The 22,383-nt window shown below is 45.4% G+C and overlaps 1 protein-coding gene across 1 annotated transcript; it reads right to left on the bottom strand.

Annotated features, from left to right (window-relative positions):
• Positions 1-351: 351 nt before the first annotated feature.
• On the bottom strand, positions 352-687 carry LOC140185044 (MAP/microtubule affinity-regulating kinase 3-like). Its single transcript, XM_072238264.1, has one exon. It carries the CDS (start codon positions 685-687, stop codon positions 352-354), a length of 336 nt encoding a protein of 111 aa, XP_072094365.1.
• Positions 688-22,383: the final 21,696 nt, after the last annotated feature.

Below are 22,383 nucleotides of genomic sequence, written 5' to 3' on the forward strand. Positions count from 1 at the left end.
TTAGGACCCATACAGCTCTGAACCGGTGACTTCGCAGAGCAATGTGTGGTTAAGTGCCTTGCTCAAGGACACAACACGTTGCCTCAGCCAAGTCTCGAACTAGCGACCTTCAGATCACTAGACGTAGGCCTTAACCACCCGGCAACGCGCCACACATGTGCCTTCTTTATTTTTCATACAAAATCCCTGGTTTTATTAACAAACAATACAAAGTTACAATGATCTATACTAAAACACTGTTTAGCCTCAACCAGATATTAATGTTCATTTCTGGGTAGTCTTCAGGAAGTTTAGCAGGGCTTCACTCTTTCAGACATTTGCTAGATAGATTCAGGAGTTAAGGGGCTTCAATTATGTGATAGAATGGAGAAGAAATGGTAGAAATGTCTTTTGCAAACTTGTAGGATTTAGCTGTGTTTTGTCGATAATTTTTATTGCAACCTCTCTTCCAGTGAGGATGTGTCTAGCCAGCTTTACCTTGGCAAAGTTTCCCTTGCCTATACTTTTCAAAAGCCCATAATTTCCTATGTGTGCCTGTTCATCAGCACAACAGGTAACCGAATTACAGCATCGTGCTCCCCCAGGTCGGGCTGACCGAGAAGGAACTTCTGAACGGCCATCTATATGTGAAGTGTGATGTTCTGTTTCGCGGTCATTCACCGCAGGTAATGGCGTTCGAGGAGACATTTCGTTTTTCTTCTCGTTGCAATTTAGCGCCGGAGTAATTGTCGCAGACTCAGTTCAACACAGCATGTTCACAAACGGTGGGCTTTCACTTCAGCCAGCTCCACGGATTGTATTTTGTACTGTGTGACATTCAGCAGCCTTTAACAAGTACACACCTGGTGAAGTCAAACACACTTTACTGCCGTCCACATTTTACATCTAAATGATGTGCCAGGGGGATTAAGAGATGTTCTAGTGCAATAATTTTTCAAAGGCTGCCGATTGTTGAGGTCTATGCCCAGAACCTGCGACACAAAGGTAAACCCGCTGTCTTGTCAGCCTCAAGAACAAGGCCGGGCTTCAGTGGGGCGGACGCTCAGCGGCCAGCGCACAGTTTCCCGGCTCCGGACACGAAAGACGTAACGATCCAAACTCGGCTTCTTGCTCGCCAAACATGGAGGCCGCGGGGAGAGAACGATGCCGTCGTGTGGCCAGAGATGCACAGACTGTCGGGTGGGTGGTTGGGGGGCGTGGGGGGAAGGCGAGGGGGAACGAGATAGAGAGGGTCTCGTGAAAATGGCTGCCCCGGTCTCCCAGACTCACACATGTGCCTTAACTACAGAGTCAACCTGCGCAGCTGCTTTGAGCGTCCTATGGACTCGGACCCCGAGAGCCCTCTGATCCTGCACACACTCAAGAGCCTTACCATTAATACTATATTCTGCCATCATATTTGAACTACCAAAATGAAGCACTTCACACTTATCTAGGTTGAACTCCAGCTGCCACTTCTCAGCCCAGTTTTTCATCCTATCAATGTTCCGCTTAACTTCTGACAGCCCTCCACACTATCCACAACACCACTCAACCTTTGTGTCATCAGCAAACTTATTAACCCATCCCTCCACTTCCTGATCCAGGTCATTTATAAAAATCACGAAGAGTAAGGGTCCCAGAACTGTTCACTGAGGCACATCACTAGTCACCAACCTCCAGGCAGAATATGATCCGTCTACAATCACTCTTTGCCTTCTGTGAGAAAGCCAGTTCTGGATCCACAAAACAACGTCCCCTTGGATCCCATGCCTCCCTAAGTTCACAATAAGCCTTGCATGGGGTAACTTATCAAATGCCTTGCTGAAATCCATATACACTACATCTACTGCTCTTCCTTCATCAATGTGATCAGTCACATCCTCAAAAAATTCAATCAGGCTCGTAAGGCATGACCTGCCCTTGACAAAGCCATGCTGACTATTCCTGATCATATTATACCTCTCCAAATGTTCATAAATCCTGCCTCTTAAGATCTTCTCCATCAACTTACCAACCACTGTAGTAAGCCTCACTGGTCTATAATTTCCTGGGCTATCTCTACTCCATTTCTTGAATAAGGGAACAACATCCGCAACCCTCCAATCCTCCGGAACCTCTCCCATCCCACTGATGATTCAAAGATCATTGCCAGAGGCTCAGCAATCTCCTCCCTCGCCTCCCACAGCACCTTGGGGAACATCTTATGCGGTCCCGGCAACTAATCCAACTTGATGCTTCCCAAAAACTCCAGCACATCCTCTTTTTAAATGTCTACATGCTCAAGCTTTTCAGTCCGCTGCAAGTCATCACTTCAGTCACCATGATCCTTTTCCATAGTGAATACTGAAGTAAAGTATTCATTAAGTACGTCTGCTGTTTCCTCCAGTTCCATACACACTTTCCCACTGTCACACTTGATAGGTTCTATTCTTTCACGTCTTATCCTCTTGCCTTTCACGTACTTGTGGAATAGACAATAGACAATAGGTGCAGGAGTAGGCCATTCGGCCCTTCGAGCCAGCACCGCTATTCACTGTGATCATGGCTGATCATCCACAATCAGTATTCAGTTTCTGCCTTTTCCCCATAACCTTTGATTCCGCTATCTTTAAGAGCTCTGTCCATCTATTATGCTTCGGCGCTTTCCTTAATCCTGCTCGCCAAGGCCTTCTCATGGCCCATTCTGGCTCTCTTAATTTCCTTCCTGTTAGCCTTATAATGTTCAAGATCTCTAACATTACCAAGCTCTCTGAACCTTTCGTAAGCTTTCCTTTGCTTCTTGACTAGAGTTACTACAGCCTGCAAAACTCCACGCAAATATTCCCTGAACATTTGTCACATTTCCTCCGTACCTTTCCCTGAGAACATTTGTTCCCAATTTAAGCTCCAAGTTCCTGCCTGATAACCTCATAATTCCCCTTACTCCAATTAAACGCTTTTCTAACTCGTCTGTTCCAATTTCTCTCCAATGCTGTTGTAAAGGAGATAGAATTATGATCACTATCTGCAAAATGCTCTTCCACTGAGAGATGCGACACCTGACCAGGTTCATTTCCCAATACCAAAATACCAAATGAAGTACTGGCTCTCCTCTTGTTGGATTATCTATATTCCTGAACACAACTAACAAGCTGCACCCCATCTAAACCCCTTGCTCTAGGGAGATGCCAATCGATATTTAGGAAATTAAAATCTCCCACCACGACAACTCTGTTATTATTACACCTTTCCAGAATCTGTTTCCCTATCTACAGCTGGATATCCCTATTACGATTGGGCGGCCCATAAAACACCCAGTAGAGTTATTGACCCCTTCCTATTCCTAACCTCCACCGATAGAGTTTCCGTAGACAATCCCTCCATGACGTCCACCTTTTCTGCAGCCGTGAAACCATCTCTGATCAACATTGCCACGCCCCCATTTCATTTGCCTCCTTCCCTGTCCTTTCTGAAACATTTAAAACCCGACACTTGAACTAACCATTCCTGTCCCTGAACCATCCAAGTCTCTGCATTGGAAACCGCATCATAGCTGCAAGTACTGATCCACGCTCTAATCTCATCCGCTTTGTTCACAATATTCCTCGCGTTAAAATAGACAAGTCTCAAACCGTTGGTGTGAGCGCATCCTTTCTCTACCACCTGTCTATCCTCCCTCACACACTGTCTTCAAGCTTTCTCTATTTGTCAGCCAACCGCCTCTTCCTCAGTCTCTTCAGTTCGGTTCCCACCCCCTAACAATTCTAGTTTATATTCTCCCCAGTAGCCTTAGCAAACCTCCCTGCCGGGATATTGGTCCCCTGGGATTCAAGTGCAACCCGTCCTCTTTCTACAGGTCACACCTGCCCCAAAAGAGGTCGCAATGATCCCGAAATCTGAATCCCTGCCCCCTGCTCCAATCCCTCAGCTATGCATTTATCCTCCACCTCATTGCATTCGACTACTGACTGCCGTGTGGCACAGGCAGTAATACCGAGATTACTACCTTTGCGGTCCTGCTCCTCAACTTCCTTCCTGACTCCCCGTAGTCTGTTTTCAGGACTTCTTCCCTTTTCTTACCTGTGTCATTGGTACCACTATCTACCACGACCCCTGGCTGTTCTGCTTCCCACTGCAGGATATCGTGGACGCGATCTGAAACATCCCGGACCCAGGTCCATGGGAGGCAATCTACCATCCGAGTTTCTTTCCAGCGTCCACAGAATCGACTTTCTGACCCCCTAACTATAGAGTCCCCGATCACTACTGCCATTCTCTCCCTTTCCCTACTCTTCTGAGTCACAGGACCAGACTCTGTGCCAGAGGCACGGCCGCTGTTGCTTCCCCCAGGTAGGCTGCCTTCCCCCCGACACACGCGTTGAAACCAGACGATTTGTTAGAACTCGTACGATTTTAATATAGAACAAAAAAAGCTACTGTTTACAGTAGTAGCTATACACAATTCAAAATAATATCTTTCATCCACTAAACAAGCCGATCTCTGTGAAAGAGTGGAACCACAGATCCGACAATATCACACAGCCTCTTTTCTATCTATCCATCTCTCTCCCTCTCCCTCTCCTACTCCCCTCCACTCCCCTTCCCATCTCCATGTCCCTCTTTCTCTCTCTCTCTTCGTCGCTCCCTCTCCCTCTCTCTGTCCCTCCCTTTCCCTCTTTCTCTCTCTGACCCCCCCTCCCCTATCTCTCCCTCTCTCTCTCCCCCTCTCTCTCTCTGTCTCCCTCACGATGTCTTAGTCGCTTCATTATCTCTCTGTCTCTCTCATTCTATTTTCTCTGTCTCTCCCACATGCTCATTGCTTCGCGCTCACTCTCGCGGCATCTTCCTCGTGTCCCGTCCTTCGCGCCGTCTCCGTCACGCCGACTCCCTCGTGCTCTCCCCCTCGCGGTGTCTCCCTCCCGCTCCCTCTCCCTCACGCCCTCTGCTTCACGCTCACTCTTGCGTCATCTCCATGGCACCCTCTCCCTCGCGCCCTCTCCCTCACGTGCTCTCCCGCGCGCCCTTTCCTCGCGATGTCTCATTCGCTCTCTCCTTCGCGCTCGCTTCCTCCATCTCTCTATCTCTCACACAGCGACAAGTGAAGGTAGCGGAACTTTGTCTTCAATTGTGAAACAGGAACATTCACTCACAGGAAGATAGTTCAAGTTGGCAGTGAGAAGCAAAACCTACAGGTAGAGAAGGAGGAGAGAAAAAGATGATGAAGGAAAGGACGGGTTTTGACGGGAGCAGGAGTGGTTGATAAAGACGAAAATATACTCCAAGATCAGGCGGTTTTGTCAGAATCTGGAAGCGGGGGAAACAGGTTCACCTCAAGCTTCAATTTAACAGGGCGGGACGTGAGGCGTGAAGGAGATTTGTCTGGGATGGTGAGGCCAGTGATGCCGTCGGGATCAGCTGTAAACAGCTGTTTTGTAACTCTAAGGCAACAGACACAAAGCGGGAAAAGAGTAAACAGTTAACGGGACTCTGATGAAGGGTCTCGGCTCGAAACGTCGGCAGTTTATGTTTTTATTTTTCCCCTCAATGCTGTCTGTCCTGCTGAGTTCCACCAGCATTTTGTGTGAGGGAAAGAGTGAACAGTCGACGTATCGTGGCGAGACCCTTCATCAGGATCTGATTTTGTGTGTGTTGTTTAGTATTTCTAACGTTTCATGCGTTTCAAAATCCGATTCAATGGGTATTGCACGGCATTCTTCAGTTCCTCTCAGAATTTGCTCTGGGTCAGGGCGTAAATACACGTGTTGGTGCAGGAACTGAGAACTTGCAGCATTCCCGCTGCCTGTTGTGTGATGTAACGGGGATCCGTGACAGAATAAACAAAACTCCTTGAAATCCGTCTATAGATAAAAAATACCACGTATGTTCCCCACAGCACTATGAAACTACCGGCTATGCTTAAGAGCAAAACGATGGATTTGCGTCGGTTCTCCATCTCCCGGTCCTTGTCATTCTCTCCACTCTTTTGTCCCCGGAGCCCCCTGCAGTCTCGACTGGCCGCTAGAATCCGCCTGATAGTCAGAATATTCAACAGCAACATCAGGAAGAATGGGGCACAAGGGGTTAAAATAAGGTCAAACATTTCAAATGCCGACCATGAGGGAGAGTTTGTGAAGCTCGGTGTATAAACACAATCCCAGGGAACACCATCAATTATTTCTCTGGGCCCGTATGCAAAGCCCCAGGGGACAGTCTCCAAACCGGCCAGCACACTCACTGTCCCGATAACCACAGCCGCCGTTCTCTCGGTGCAATATTTTGTTTTCAGCTTCTCACAGCAAATCGCCACAAATCGATCGACGGTGAAAGCGACAGTCAGCCAGACTGAGGTCGCAGTGCTCGCAGAAATCAACCATAGACAGAGTCTGCACACAGGAGTGATGAAATGGAATGATCGGGGAAAATAAATCAGAGCAGTCCAGTTCATCAGCGGATCGGAGATAACGACCAGGAGATCGGCCGCTGCCATTCCCACCCGGTCGCGAGTGACACATTTGGAGAGACCGCACTTTCCCCGGGACAGGATCACAATCGCCACGGAGTTCGCTGGAAGAGAGACAGGAACAGCAAGTTGAGAAATTACTGAGCGGAGGCTAATGCAGTAGTTTGAGGGGATCCTGTAATATTTCCACTTTATTGTTGCATTTAGCGGTGGGAGGGTCGAGAGAGAGCGTAGAGCTGGCGGAGACAGGGAAGGGGTTTACATAGTAAAATAAAGTCAATATGATCTGAATACAGTTTCCTTACTGATGACCGAAATGTAAAGTGGCAGCAGAAAGCTAAAACTGAGCAACTACCTCCTCAGAGTCAATACTGGATGGAACAAATTCTACCCTTCCGCGTCTCGTCTGGTTGAAATGTATGAATCCGGATGCTAATGGCGGGATTCGTCCATTAGACAATCATCAACTTCCATGGCGATCCCTGTCAGCGACAGAACAGCCGACGAACGGAACAAAAACAGGAAATGCTGGAAACACATATGCAGACAAAACAGAATATGTGGAAAATAGTTAAATTATCTCTCCTCAGAATTGTTCTCAGAGAGACCCCTGACGCGAGTGTTAACCGGTTTCTCTTTCCATATGAACTGCTTGGGGCTCCGTGTTTCCAGCATTCCCCGAGTTTGTTTCCTATTCCGGAACCTCACTGACTTTACAAGAGAACATTGACTGATTCCAACAGATACAGCGCTGTCTGACACAACCTCACAGACAGACATGACGCCTCCCACTGAATCCGTCACAGGGAAGCAGGGGAGAGGATTCGAACTCGGTGCCGGAGTGAGATGTCTGTAACAGTGTCAGATGTAAATATATTATAAAACATTTCACAGTATTGATAACTATGAGGCACCACGGCTGGTGTGTTAATGGACTTCATTGTGTTGTCCATCATTTGCTTTATATTCAGTCATATCTCAGACATTTACGAAAAATCCACGACAGTTTCCTGTTACAACACGGAACTCCTCACTTTTGTTAAAGTGTTATTGCAGTCGATGGCTTGGATTGTTGCTCCTAAGTAGACAATCACTCACATTCAAATGCAGACGATCAATTGGCATAAACTCCGCGGGCTGTATAAACACAATATCTGCAAGTGAAGTGCAGCTTCGACAAGACAAAAAGCAGAGAGCCGAACATCTCATTATTAATCACAAACCGCTGGAAGAACGCTGCCTGACCCGCTCAGTCCCACAGAAACTGGCTGATTCGCTGAATTCCTGCAGCGGTTTGTTTTTAGATCCAAATCCCAGCATCTACAGCCCCGGTGTTTCCACCCCGATGCTGAAATGCTGAATACTGGGACTGGAATGTGACTGTTTAAACCAGCGGCTGAATCAATCACATCACTGGAATTAAAACTCAACAGCCACCCACGGCAGCTGACACCGCGGCTTACCGGGAATTCCAAAGGCAGAAATAAATGGATAGTAAACCTCTTGTATCCGCCAGATGACCAGAAACACCATTTCAGTGAGAATTTGTGATTTCTGCTGCTCCTGCATTCACAGCTCTGGCAGACAGCTGATGCATTCCAAGCGGCGCTGATTTATAGAGAGGATCTGTCTCCAGAGATACGGTTATACACCTCATTAACTTTAGTTACAGTTGCTTGAACAGACAGTTTAATTCAATACCATTTTCTCTCTTGTAAATATTGACGCGATTGGAGACAAATGCATCAAAATTCTTTGGCGTTTTCTCAGCAGCGTCTCTGGTGGAAATAGGCCGGTAGATTTACTTTCAAAGACTGATCTTTGTCAGGGTGCAGCTACACTTACAGATTTCATCTTTTTGTTGGCTACTTAGTCATCTCTGAACTGAGACCAGCAACACCCATCGACCCCTACCTCTGTCCCTGCAGTTTCCCATGTTGGACTGTCCGTCAGTCCTTCAGCTTCTTCCTCGTGACACTCAGACTCTCTCTCTCTCTGTCTGTCACACACAGACACAGACACACACACACACACACAGACACACACACACACACACACACACACACACTCACACACACGGACACACACACTCACACACACACACACACACACACACACACACACAAACACACACACACACACACAAACACACACACACACACACACACACACACACACACACACACACACACACACTCACACACACAGAAACAATTGCACAAATGTGTTTCTATGTTATAGTGACAAGTTACTGTAAGTTGCACATTGCACATTCAGGCAGAGACATAACTAAAGATTTTTACTTCTCATGTATATGAAGGATGTAAGTAATGAAGTCAATGCAATTCCAAATACACAAACACAGATTCGAACAGAGATACAATAGAGAGACCGAGATCAGGATGGAAACGGTAAAATCAGCACGTTGCTAATGTGCAAACACTAGAAAATCTGAAGATGTTGGGAATCCAGGGCAACAATAGGAACTCTGCACCCGACTCCATCAACGGCCCCCTTCCACCAACTCCATATCAAGGCCCTGCCCAAGAGGAAATAGGCGAACGAGTGAAATTATATCCCCGTAATGGGAGGGGAAGGAGGCGGTCATGGTCTGGGAATGAAGGGAGTGACGGAAAGGGACTCCGAAAGCTGTTTGAAGGGATGGTCATGTCACAATCAACGCTCGGCCAAATAGGGCCGTTGAATAAAACTCTCAAAATGGAAAACGAAGCCTACACTGCGGATGAAAAGAACAATTAAATATAAAATGAATACGCTAGCCTTTATGCTTCTGTACCTCCTTACTGATGGTAACAGTGAGAAAAGGGCATGTCCTAGGTGCAGGGGTTCCTTTCTGAAACACTGCTCTTTGAAGATGTCCTGGTACTTTGTGCGCACGTACTCAAGATGGAGCTGAATAAATGTACGACCCCCTGCAGCTTGTTGCGGTCCTGTGCAGTAGATCCCCCACTCCACACCAGACAATGATGCAGCTTGTCAGAATGCTCTCCACGGTACAACTACAGAAGATTTTAAGTGTAGTTGTTGACATAACTAATCTATTCATCTCCTAATGAAGTATATTCGCTGTCTTGTCTTTTCAGAGCTGCATCGTTATGTTGGGACCAGGACTCAGAGGTCTTATTCGGTCCCAGAGATCTTGAAACTGCTCACTCTCTCCACTTCTGATCCATCTATGAGGATTGGTATGTTATCCTTCCTCTTACCCTTCCTGAAGTCTACAATCAGCACTTTCGTCTTACTGACGTTGAGTGCTAGGTTGTTGCCACCACACCACTCCACCAGTTGGTTTATCTCGCTCCTGCCCGCCCTCTTATCTTCATCGAAGATTCTACCAACAATGGTTGGTATTTGAGCTATGTCTAGCTATACAGTCATGGATTTAGAGACAGTAGAGCAGTGGGCTGGGCACACACCCCTGAGGTGCAGCAGTGTTGATCATCAGCGAGGAAGACATGTTATCACCCATCGGCACAGATTGTGGTCTTCCTGTTAGGAAGCCGAGGATCCAACTGCAAAGGGAGGTACTTAGGCCCAGGTTCTGCAACTTCTCAATCAGGATTGTGGAAATGATGGTGTTAAATGTTGAGCTATATTCGAGGAACACCATCCTGACATAGGTGTTTATATTTCCCAGGTGGTCTAAAGCCGTATGAGGAGCCATTGAGATTGGATGCGCCGTTAACTAATTGTGGCGATGGGCAAAATACAAAGGGTCCAGCTCATTGCTGTGTCAAGAGCTCAGTCTTGTGATGACGAACCACTCAAAGCATTTCATTACTGTAGCTGTAGGTGCTACTGAGTTTTTGGCTTTTTGAAGGAAGTGAGAACTTCCGCCGTAGCAGAGAGAGGTTGAAAATATCCTTGAGTACTCTGACTTTGGTACAAGTTTTCAGACCCTTAATTGTGGCCTTTTGCCTTGTGATGGTGCACCCTCTTTAAAGACAGCCTAACATCAGCCTCCTAGACAGAGATTACAGGGTTATCGGCTGCAACAGGGAACTTCACAGGTGCAGTTCTATCCTCTCTTTCAAAGCAGGCCTAGATGGCGTTGAGTTCATCACATAAGTTCTGCATAACACTAAGGGGCAGAAAACGCTGGTGGGAATTGTGTACAGGCCACCTAACAGTAGTAGTGAGGTCGGAGATGGTATTAAACGGGAAATTAGAAATGTGTGCAATAAAGGAACAGCAGTTATAATGGGTGACTTCAATCTACATGTAGGTTGGGTGAAACAAATTGGTAAAGGTGCTGAGGAAGAGGATTTCTTGGAATGTATGCGGGATGGTTTTTTTGAACCAACATGTCGAGGAACCAACTAGAGAGCAGGCTATTCTAGACTGGGTATTGAGCAATGAGGAAGGGTTAATTAGCAATCTTGTCGTGAGAGGCCCCTTGGGTAAGAGTGACCATAATATGGTGGAATTCTTCATTAAGATGGAGAGTGACATAGTTAATTCAGAAACAAAGGTCCTGAACTTAAAGAAGGGTAACTTTGAAGGTATGAGACGTGAATTAGCTAAGATAGACTGGCAAATGACACTTAAAGGTTTGACGGTGGATATGCAATGGCAAGCACTTAAAGATCGCATGGATGAACGACAACAATTGTTCATCCCAGTTTGGCAAAAGAATAAATCAAGGAAGGTAGTGCACCCGTGGCTGACAAGGGAAATTAGGGATAGTATCAATTCCAAAGAAGAAGCATACAAATTAGCCAGAAAAAGTGGCTCACCTGAGGACTGGGAGAAATTCAGAGTTCAGCGGAGGAGGACAAAGGGCTTAATTAGGAAGGGGAAAAAAGATTATGAGAGAAAACTGGCAGGGAACATAAAAACAGCTTGTAAAAGCTTTTATAGATATGTGAAAAGAAAAAGATTGGTTAAGACAAATGTAGGTCCCCTACAGACAGAAACAGCTGAATTGATTATGGGAAGTAAGGACATGGCAGACCAACTGAATAATTGCTTTTGTTCTGTCTTCACTAAGGAGGACATAAATAATCTTCCAGAAATAGTAGGAGACAGAGGGTCCAGTGAGATGGAGGAACTGAGGGAAATACATGTTAGTAGGGAAGTGGCGTTAGGTAAATAGAAGGGATTAAAGGCAGATAAATCACCAGAGCCAAATGGTCTGCATCCCAGATTGCTTAAGGAAGTAGCCCAATAAATAGTGGATGCATTAATGATAATTTTTCAAAACTCTTTTCATTCTGGACTAGATCTGGACAGTGGATTGGAGGGTGGCTAATGTAACCCGACTTTTTTAAAAAAGGAGGGAGAGAGAAACCACGGAATTATAGACCGGTTAGCCTAACGTCGGTGGTGGGGAACCCGTTAGAGTCAGTTATCAAAGATGTGATAACAGCTCATTTGGAAAGAGGTGAAATCATCGGTGAAGTCAGTATGGATTTATGAAAGGAAAATCATGCCTGACGAATATCATAGAACGTTTTGAGGATGTAACTAGTAGAGTGGAGAGGGGAGAACCAGTGGATGTGGTATATTTGGATTTTCAAAAGGCTTTTGACAAGGTCCCACACAGGAGATTAGTGTGCAAACTTAAAGCACACGGTATTGGGGGTAAGGTATTGATGTGGATAGAGAATTGGTTGGCAGACAGGAAGCAAAGAGTGGGAATAAATGGAACCTTTTCAGAATGGCAGGCAGTGACTAGTGGGGTACCGCAAGGCTCAGTGCTGGGGCCCCAGTTGTTTACAATATATATTAATGACTTGGATAAGGGAATTAAATGCAGCATCTCTAAGTTTGCGGATGACACGAAGCTGGGCGGCAGTGTTAGCTGTGAGGAGGATGCTAAGAGGATGCAGGGTGACTTGGATAGTTTAGGTGAGTGGGCAAATTCATGGCAGATGCAATTTAATGTCGATAAATGTGAGGTTATCCACTTTGGTGGCAGGAACAGGAAAACAGATTATTATCTGAATGGTGGCCGATTAGGAAAAGGGGAGATGCAACGAGACCTGGGTTTCATTATACACCAGTCATTGAAAGTGGGCATGCAGGTACAGCAGGCGGTGAAAAAGGCGAATGGTATGCTGGCATTTATAGCAAGAGAATTCGAGTACAGGAGCAGGGAGGTACTACTGCAGTTGTACAAGGTCTTGGTGAGACCACACCTGGAGTATTGTGTGCAGTTTTGGTCCCCTAATCTGAGGAAAGACATCCTTGCCATAGAGGGAGTACAGAGAAGGTTCACCAGATTGATTCCTGGGATGGCAGGACTTCCATATGATGAAAGACTGGATGAACTAGGCTTATACTCGTTGGAATTTAGAAGATTGAGGCGGGATCTGATTGAAACATATAAAATCCTAAAGGGATTGGATAGGCTAGATGCAGGAAGATTGTTCCCGATGTTGGGGAAGTCCAGAACGAGGGGTCACAGTTTGAGGATAAAGGGGAAGCCTTTTAGGACCGAGATTAGAAAAAAAAACTTTTTCACACAGAGAGTGGTGAATCTGTGGAATTCTCTGCCATAGGAAACAGTTGAGGCCAGTTCATTGGCTATATTTAAGAGGGAGTTAGATATGGCCCTTGTGGGTAAAGGGATCGGGGGGTATGGAGGGAAGGCTGGTGCAGGGTTCTGAGTTGGATGATCAGCCATGATCATACTGAATGGCGGGGCAGGCTCGAAGAGCCGGGTGGCCTACTCCTGCACCTATTTTCTATGTTTTTATGTTTCCATCTGGTAGTGAAATATCGCTGCCATTGGGTTTTGCTTTGCAGGAAGTCAACCCTGTGTCAGAGCTGCTGTACATCCGATGTCGCCTCCATCCTCGTTCGAAATAGTCTCTTCTCACTTTAGATAGCCCTCCGCAAGTCATGCCTGGTTTTCTGGTACAGACCTGCTTCGGCGGGCTTGAAGGCTTCAGCAGATGACGTACCTCATGGTTCATCCACAGGTTTTGGTTTGGCAATGTACAGCGAGTCTTTCTTCTTTGCGCGTTCAACTTGGTTCTTGCTTATTTTTCTAATGCGGAGCAAGAAATTTTGTGAGCTGCCTGAAATGATTCTTGTCCTGGGATAAACTATTGTCCCCGCGGCAGAGCGAGTATGGGTGGAGACAACTATTTTGTGAACTATTTGAAATGATTTTAAGTTGCATGATAGGTTGTCAGAGGATGTCTGGTGCACATAGATTTTGTGGTGCGCTCTCATTTTGTGATTGTACATATTTTGGGGTGCGCACCCAAATATATGCAGATTTAGGCTTTCATGTTTGTGGGGCTGTCAACGTGTTTGGGTGCGCACTGAGTTGGGGTTTGAGCTCTGATTTGGTGGTTTGTGGGCACATAACTTTGGGGGTGCATGTGGATTTGCGGGTGTGCGCAGAATAAGGGGCTGTGTTGTCGAACATGGGGGTTCACACGAATTTGATCTGTGCGTGTGGGCGGATCTGGAGATGCAAACACATTCTGGGTGCACGGGGATTTTATGTGCAGAGGCTGTGAATACTTTGAACGGCGCTGAGATCAGTTATGATGCATGTGTGTGTGTGAGCGTGTTTGGGGAGGGCACTGTTTTGGGGATCGCGCCGATTTAGATACGTGTTAGCACACTGTTTTAGAGTTACATCCAAAGTATGATGTGTCGGCCGATCTGGAGTTGCAAATGAATGCTGGGGTGCTTGGGGATTTTTAATGTTGCGACTACCATTTTCTGAATTGTTTGAAATTGTTTCTGCTTTGAGATAATCTGTTATGATTGTGGAGGTGTCAGCGTGTTTGAGGTAGGCACTTATTTGGAGATTGGGTGGATTTAGAACACTGCCGGCAAATGTGGGGATACACACTGGTTTGGGGATGCGAACATATTTAGTGATGTGTCCGCCAATCCAGGGGTGAGCACTGATTTAGTGATGCTCATTAATATATGTGTCCGCCAATATATGTTTTCGGATTTCGGGGTTCTCTCAGATTTGTAATATTGTGGATTTAGAGTTGTTTCATTTATAAATAATGTTGTAATAAATGTGCTTTCAAATTTGAACTATTCTTGTTCCTTAATGGTCGAGGCAGCAATTTTGTGAATCCTTGAAATGATTCCAGTTACTGTGATTCTCTACTGTGAATGAGGGAATGCCAGCGGGTTTAGATTTTGGGGTGCGCACCGATCCATGGGTGTCGAATTTGGCCGAAATTCCGCTAAATCTGTTCCATCCCCAAATCAGTGCGCGAGAATACGCCGGTTAATTTGTGTACCACCAACCTTCTCTGGCACTGTGAGCAATGCGCAATTCCTTGCGCACTCCAAACCTGCTGACAAAGCCATGTGCATATTGGGTTATCCCAGATATTTATTGGATTGTCGTATCACACAGGTCAGAAAATGCCTACCTCGACAATAAATATCCCTCGACATTAAAACGCCAAAAAACCGTGTGCAGATCCTGATCAGCCGACACAGCCAAATACGTGTGCACCCCAAATTTTCGAGAAAGCACACTTAAATATGCATATTACCAAATACGTGTGTGAGTCCATATTCGCCAACCCGCTCCTAAATCTGCGAAGATTTGGGTCACCAAATGAGAGCGCACCCTAAAATCTACCTGCACTCCAAATCCTCTGACAACATGATACACACATTAAAATCATTTCAGAAAGTTATGTGAAAATCTTCCCAGATCCCTCTGTTCTCTGCGGACCACAAACACCTACCAGTCATTGAGTATGTCCGACCCTAGTTGTTCCCGGCAATGTGCAACGCCTCAGGTTGGATCACATTACATTCCAGCTGCAAAATCTCCAGCCCAATTATCCAGATGTTACACTCATCGCCAAGTTTTGACAACCTACTTCTCTGTCCACTCCTCTGATTCCTGTTGCCATCTGCAAATCCAGTTTGACATATTGCCATTGAAATCCATGGTATCCATTTTGCAATTATATATCCTGTCCGTTACAATGTCTTCCAATAGGCGAGCCTCTTTTGCCAGATGTGCCTGCCACTGCTGTCCCGGCGTATCCTCAGAGCCTTTCTTGAACCATAGAAGCTAAACTCTAACATCTCACCCGTGGAGAAAGGCATTGTAAAAATCTCTGCCAAGGCCCCTTCAATTTCCGCGCTGGACTTCCACAAGTGCGGAGGTGATATGTGTCACGAGCAGGAAATTAGTCCGACCTAATTTAGACCACAGAACCATCAGTTACAGTAGTGGGATTACGCCATGTTCCCCATCGAGTATCATCCGCCAATTCCTCATGTCTAATCCGTTTACCCTCTCAGCCCCCTTCCCCATCCATCTCTCCAGATCCCTTTATGCCCTGTGCGAACAAGAATCTATCAACCTCTGCCTTAAGTATACGTAAAAATTTGGTCCTCCCTGCTGATTATCACAAATAATTCCGCAGATTCACCACTCTCTGGCTAAAGAAATCCCTCCTCCTCTCCGTTCTAAATGGAAAGCCCGACATTCTCAGGCTGTGTCCACTAGCCTTAGATTCTCCCACCACAGGAAATATCCCCTCTACGTCCACTCTGTCAAGGCCTTTCAACATTCGATAGGTTTCAATGAGGTCACCCCTCATTCTTCTGAATTCCAATCAATTCCAGAGCTATCAAACGCTCTTCAGGTGACAAGCCGTTCAAACCTAGATTCGGCCCAGTACATAACGGGTAATCCCAACCTAGCTACAAAGCGTATCTGCATAAAATGTTGTCGTAGGAATGAGGCATCCAGAAACAAAGGTCCACACCACCCAGGTCATGCTGATGTCATCAGCCGCAGTTTGGTTCGCTCAGCAGAGGCCCATTTCACAGTGCGGGGGATCTTACAAGATAACACGCAATATTACAATGTTGTCACTGTGTCGACAGCTCTACGGCAACCACGGTGATGAGCGTCCTACTGCAGCCCGCGGGAAGTCAGCAGATACAAGACCCTTAAGCAATTCCTTGTAGAGACCTTCGAAATTTCCTCTTCTGAGCGCGCCCTTCGGCTCCTCTCACTGCCCGGCTTAGGCGACTCCAAGCTGTCCGAGTTGATAGACAACACATTGTCCCTCTTTGGCGGACATCAGTCGTGTTTCATCTTCAGAGAGGTTTTCCTGCAACAACTGTCTGGCAAGGTGCGGTCGGATTTAGCTGGTTGTACACTGAAAGACCTCCCGGCTCTGGGGAGAAAGGCTGGCCTGTGTTTCTCTTCACCGTGTGACCACGTGGCTGGACGACTCTGCCGCCTAGTCAGCACCTGAATATGGACAATCGCCGCGGCTCCACGCAAGTTTTTTACCCTATGTTTCGACTACTCGAGGTTTGGGCCTAGGCCTAAGAAGTGCCGCGCACACTATGGGTTCAAGCAGTCGGGAAATGGAATGACCGCCGTCCAGTTTGCTGTTATAGGCGTCGGCAGGTGAGGCTATTTGTTCTTCGTTACAGACTCTGCTTCCGGACTCAACGTCCTCTGTGACATAGACGCTCAAGTGAGTGACGTCCCCGTGTCTAAATTGTACATGCCAACTGCAGAATATGGACCGTGTATCGAGACTGCGAAAGGCAGCGGCAACTGGACTTTTGGTAAACGTGAGCTTGCGTTGTGGCTTGGTGGACAGAGGTTCCGCTGGCATTTTGTTTTGGCGGTGATATCTACACCTCTACTGGGGAACAACTTCCTCTGTGCCAACAGCCTTCTTGTTGATGTCCGGAACCGGTGGCTCGTCAACGCAGACACTTTCTCCTCCCAATCCAGCACACTCAGCACCACCGGCACTTCAAAGTTACCAAGGCACTTCCCGCCTTCGGCGACTTCCTCCGCACCTTACTCTCTGACCTCAACGAGACGTATACCAGTACCACTGAGGAACAAAGTCAAAGCTGAAGCTGAGAGAATGGAGGAGTATGACATCATAACGAGATCTCAGTTTCTCCACGACAGCTTCCACTCCGTCGTCATGTTCTACACTTGAACCTCTGAAGGCTCTGAAGTTCTGAACCTCTGATGGTGTGAGCAGAATTATCTGCAGCTTAACGTGAAAAAGACTAAGGAGCTGGTGGTAGACCTGAGGAAAGCTAAGGCACCGGTGACCCCTGTTTCCATCCAGGGAGTTAGTGTGGACATGGTGGAGGATTACAAATACCTTGGGATACGAATTGACAATAAACTGGACTGGTCAAAGAACACTGAGGCTGTCTACAAGAAGGATCAGAGCCGTCTCTATTTCCTGAGGAGACTGAGGTCCTTTAACATCTGACGGACGATGCTGAGGATGTTCTACGAGTCTGTGGTGGCCAGTGCGATCATGTTTGCTGTTGTGTGCTGGGGCAGCAGGCTGAGGGTAGTAGACACCAACAGAATCAAAAAACTCAATCGTAAGGCTAGCGATGTTGTGGGGATGGAACTGGACTCTCTGACGGTGGTGTCTGAAAAGAGGATGCTGTCTAAGTTGCATGCCATCTTGGACAATGTCTACCATCCACTACATAATGTACTGGTTGGGCACAGGAGTACATTCAGCCAGAGACTCATTCCACCGAGATGCAGCACAGAGCGTCACAGGAAGTCATTCCTGCCTGTGGCCATCAAACTTTACAACTCCTCCATTGGAGGGTCAGACACCCTGAGCCAATAGGCTGGTCCTGGACTTATTTCATAATTTACTGGCATAATTTACATATTAATATTTAACTATTTATGGTTCTATTACTATTTATTATTTATGGAGCAACTGTAACAAAAAACAATTTCCCCCGGGATCAATAAGGTATGACTATGACTATGACTAAGGTGAGTATATCGTCCATATTGCAGACTACTCCAACTAGATGAACTTACCGACTGGTGTACGGACATTCTTCCTTTTCCCTAGCCAGATGCTACGTGCGGATCTCTGTTGATCTGACAAAATTGAATAATGCAGTGAGGCGAAAGTGGTTTGTCCTGCTCTTTGTTGAGCACACATTGGATTCGCTGGGTGGAGCAAAGTGACTGTAATTTCAATGCAATTCTATGGACAAGAAATACAAATGTAACCCTCTGGTTCGGCCTGCGGCGTTAGTCTAGGGAAGACAGTCTCCTGTCCCACCAAGCGTGTAGAGTCTGAGGTGCAAAACCTCTTGTTTGTGTGGATGCTGTGTGATCGGTTCCCTAGTTACAAACCAGAACCATCAAACAGTAGACAGCACTACATACGCAATTAAATGATTTAGGTTTATTATTCTTAATTTGACTAAATGGTTAGTAAAGAAAACAAAAAAAATAAATAAAAGGGCCTATTTTAACGAAACAGTCCAATGTTCACAAGTTGGAGCTCGCGGTTTCTCATTGTTGGTCCTCCATTGACTTCCCGGGCTTCGTCGACTCCCGACCCCACTCCAAGTCCACTCCGTCCTGTTGTCTACGACCTCTCCTTTCTGGCGTCTTCTCCCTTCATCTCTCGCCATACAAAAAGGCCCAAATCTCCTCGTTCTGAGGCGCTGAACAAGAGAAAAACACTCCCAGTAGTCAGGCCGCACTTGGAGTGTTATCAACAGATTTGGGACCCATATCTTAGAAAGGACGTGTTGACATAGTTTTTACGTTTGAGAGGCAAGGGACGTTTAGACAAAAATAAAACACGCATTCTTATCTGCTGACATCCGATGGAAAGATCTGTCTGTCTGAAGGCAACTATAATGTTCACCAAAACAGCGTCATATTGTTCCGTCACGATTCAGACTCTGACAAAACACACTATATCCCAGTTATCGCTTTTCAGTGGACATCAACGACTGACCGGACGATATTCCACGAACGGTGGGGCTTCAGAAATAAAAATGTTTATCAAGAACAGATTTGGGTATAATGAGGCATGATTTATTGGAGATATAAAGACAGTATTGCACTTATACATGCAGAGACAGCTCGAGTAAAAGTTATTGTCACTTCATGTCGCTTCCGTTTGGCGATGATCATGCAGTTATCTTAAATACAAAGTGTCTTCTATCTAGTCAGGAAACAATGGAAAATAGCCTCACCTATGGATAGACATCCGCTTTCAACCGTTACATACCTTCTGATTTCATTAAATTTCTGACCGTTTCTTAGTCATTTGAAATTTGCACACACATACATATATGAATGAAAATAATACAACTGAAAGACATGGCACACAATGTCAATGATGAGAAGCGAGGTGGGCTGGTAAGTCAGCGGGAGAAATCCGAGTGCATTTCTATGTCCCAATATTCTGTTTTTTTCCGTTCATTTATTTTAGTTTTTCGTGAAACTGACTCCTTGCATTGATCACAGATGATTCTCATGTCAGCCTGGATGTGCTAATCTCCTTCGAGCAATGTAACTATTCTAACTGCTCGAGCAATGTAACTACTCTAATTGTTTACTCAGTTATTTCACATCCACGTTGACCTCTTTTGTGACACCAAACCAGCCAAACAGCAAAGAGGCATGAACATTCCCCTTCCAGGGAAAGATTATCGAATGTAACAGCCAATTAAATGCCGTTCCATAACAGAGAATTCTGAATACATTGCGCCTGCCATTAATTATTTGAAAGTGATAGCGCACATAGGGAAAAAAAAACATGGAGGCATAGAATTGTCTCATTTAAAACTAGTAAACTCTGTGCACGAAAGAATGCTCAACATGAGGGGTGCTATAGTCCCAGTGGAGGTTGATGGGATTAGGCAGTTTAAATGGTTTCGAAATGGACTGGATGGGCCGAAGGTCCCATTTTTGAGCTGGACTTTTATATGTGTTTATATGAGTTTATTCTCATTTTACAGTGTAAGTGAACGGCATTAAACAAATTGTTATTCAGTCTGTGCAAATATGTTCTCCGAGTCGTGATTTTCATTGCACCATGACGCAACTGTTATCGATTGTTTACCTGAAGGGTTTGTTCAGTGGACTGGGTCTAATGTGGTTAATTAGGTGTCTTAGTCTTTGATGGAAACGAAATAAAACACCTTGGTTACGAAGTGGAATAAGTTATTCAGGTAGGTATTTGCTGTTAAATTGAGTTGCGGTCAGAATGGGCGAAAAATGTCGAGGTGCATCTTTTTTGCCGGTGCCTGGTGATCTGTAGAAGAGCCAACATCGATGAGAAGAAAACATTGCTCCCGAAAGGGAAACATTAATAAGCCGTCCCATCAGATTTCTGAACGGACAGTGAATCCCTGAACACAACCTATCTTCCTTCTGTTTTTAATGCTTCTTTAATTTAATTTTCCCTTTATATCTACTTCTTTCAAATTTATAGTTTTATTATTATTCATTGAAAGGATGGTGCCGGTAAGCAATATATTTCACGATATATACCAGTGATGCTAAACCTGATTTGGTTTCTAATTCCGAGTCTCAGCTACTAATGTTCGTTAGGCTTCATGAATATGTGAGGTATTTACTGAAGAAATGAATTCTAAAGAAATTCATTTGATTTACCAAAACAACTGACAGTTGCATTTGTGTGTTATCCAGAGAGCCGACCATATAATGTCACCAGATGTCTGACAGTCCTCCGAAGCATGGGGACATCAAGTGGGCGGAACAGAAAATACAACGGATGTCACAGTGCTACGGGAAGACTCAATGGGACGCCTTCTTGATGCTGACATTATTTTGTTCTTTCATTTACTGCTATAGAATCCAACACAGGTGCCGTGTAAAGCATTATTCGGGGCCTGTTCCAAGATCATTGCAACTTGCGAACTTTTACTTTCATAACATGCGTAGACACAATATATTCGATCCAACGCTTTGCAGAGCGGGAATTTTAATTGCGGGGAAAAATAAAGCAAGAAGAAAATCCATAGCTGTATTTCTAGCACCAACCCCTCTCGGGAAGACTGCCAGACAACTCCATTTATGGGTCAGACTAGGACGTCGTGAAGCTTTAGACCCACTTTGGAAAGCTTTCTGAATAAAAGGCAGTACTCAACTGCTTTGCACTGGTACAATGGAAATTAGAAGACTAAGGAGCTCACTTTAACTGAGACAACATTTCCACATTTCAGGGATGTTTCTCCAATTGTTACAGAACTCCCTGGATTAATGCATAGACTAGTGAATTAGAATACAATTCTACCGATGTAAGGAAAATCATACTGGCTTCACATTGTTCGTTGGCCAAGATTCTGGCATCAATCCATATTTTTAAAAACATTTTTGCTAATGTAGCGATCACATCAACGCCTATTTGTTGTTTCTTGCTCCACATAATTGAAATAATTTTGTTGACTTTACTGGAACAGACAAAAACTAATATTCGCTCGCCTAACTGCAGGAACATAGGCACATTTACCAGACAAATAAATAACAAGAAACGTATTTGAACTCCCTTCAACGCTTAGAATTCGATTTGTCTTTTACCTACGGAGCCGACCATTTAATATAACCAGACGTTTGACTCCACCCTTCAGCTGCTCCCTGAATCTCCTCTGTGACAGAGTGTAGATACACGTGTTGGTGCAGGTACAGAGAAACTGCAACATGAGCGCAAATTGTTGCAAGATATACGTCGGGGTATTCAAATATCTGTCTGTGTAAGAGTAATTCTGAATGTGCCAGTTCATAGTATATACAATATAGGGGATCCACAATAATATAAAATTGGCGGATAGAGCGAACAACAAAATTATTGACTTTCTCCGGTTCTCCGCCTCTGGATCATTATTTTTCTCTCTGCTGTTCCTGAGCCCCCGGCGAACTCTGTTTGCCGCGATAATATGGCTGACTGTTAAAGCATTAAAAAGCAGAATCAAACCGAATGCCAATAAAGGTGTAGTGATAGTGTTAAACAACTGGAATGCTTTCCATGCTGGTAAAGTTAGGTATTCCGATTTCAAAATGCATCGCCATGGTACATTGTCAATGATAAGGTAAGGTTCTACCATAAGGTAGAATGGAGCACACTTCGCACAGCTTCCTAAACACACAATCACTATCACAATAGTCGCCGTCCTCTCAGTACAGTATCGTT

Source organism: Mobula birostris, chromosome 20 (assembly GCF_030028105.1).
Source record: "Mobula birostris isolate sMobBir1 chromosome 20, sMobBir1.hap1, whole genome shotgun sequence".
In the NCBI taxonomy this organism is placed as follows: domain Eukaryota; kingdom Metazoa; phylum Chordata; class Chondrichthyes; order Myliobatiformes; family Myliobatidae; genus Mobula; species Mobula birostris.

Coding starts and splice junctions, on each gene's coding strand:
- LOC140185044 (XM_072238264.1), bottom strand. CDS start 687: ATGTCTCCTCGAACGCCATTACCTGCGGTGAATGACCGCGAAACAGAA.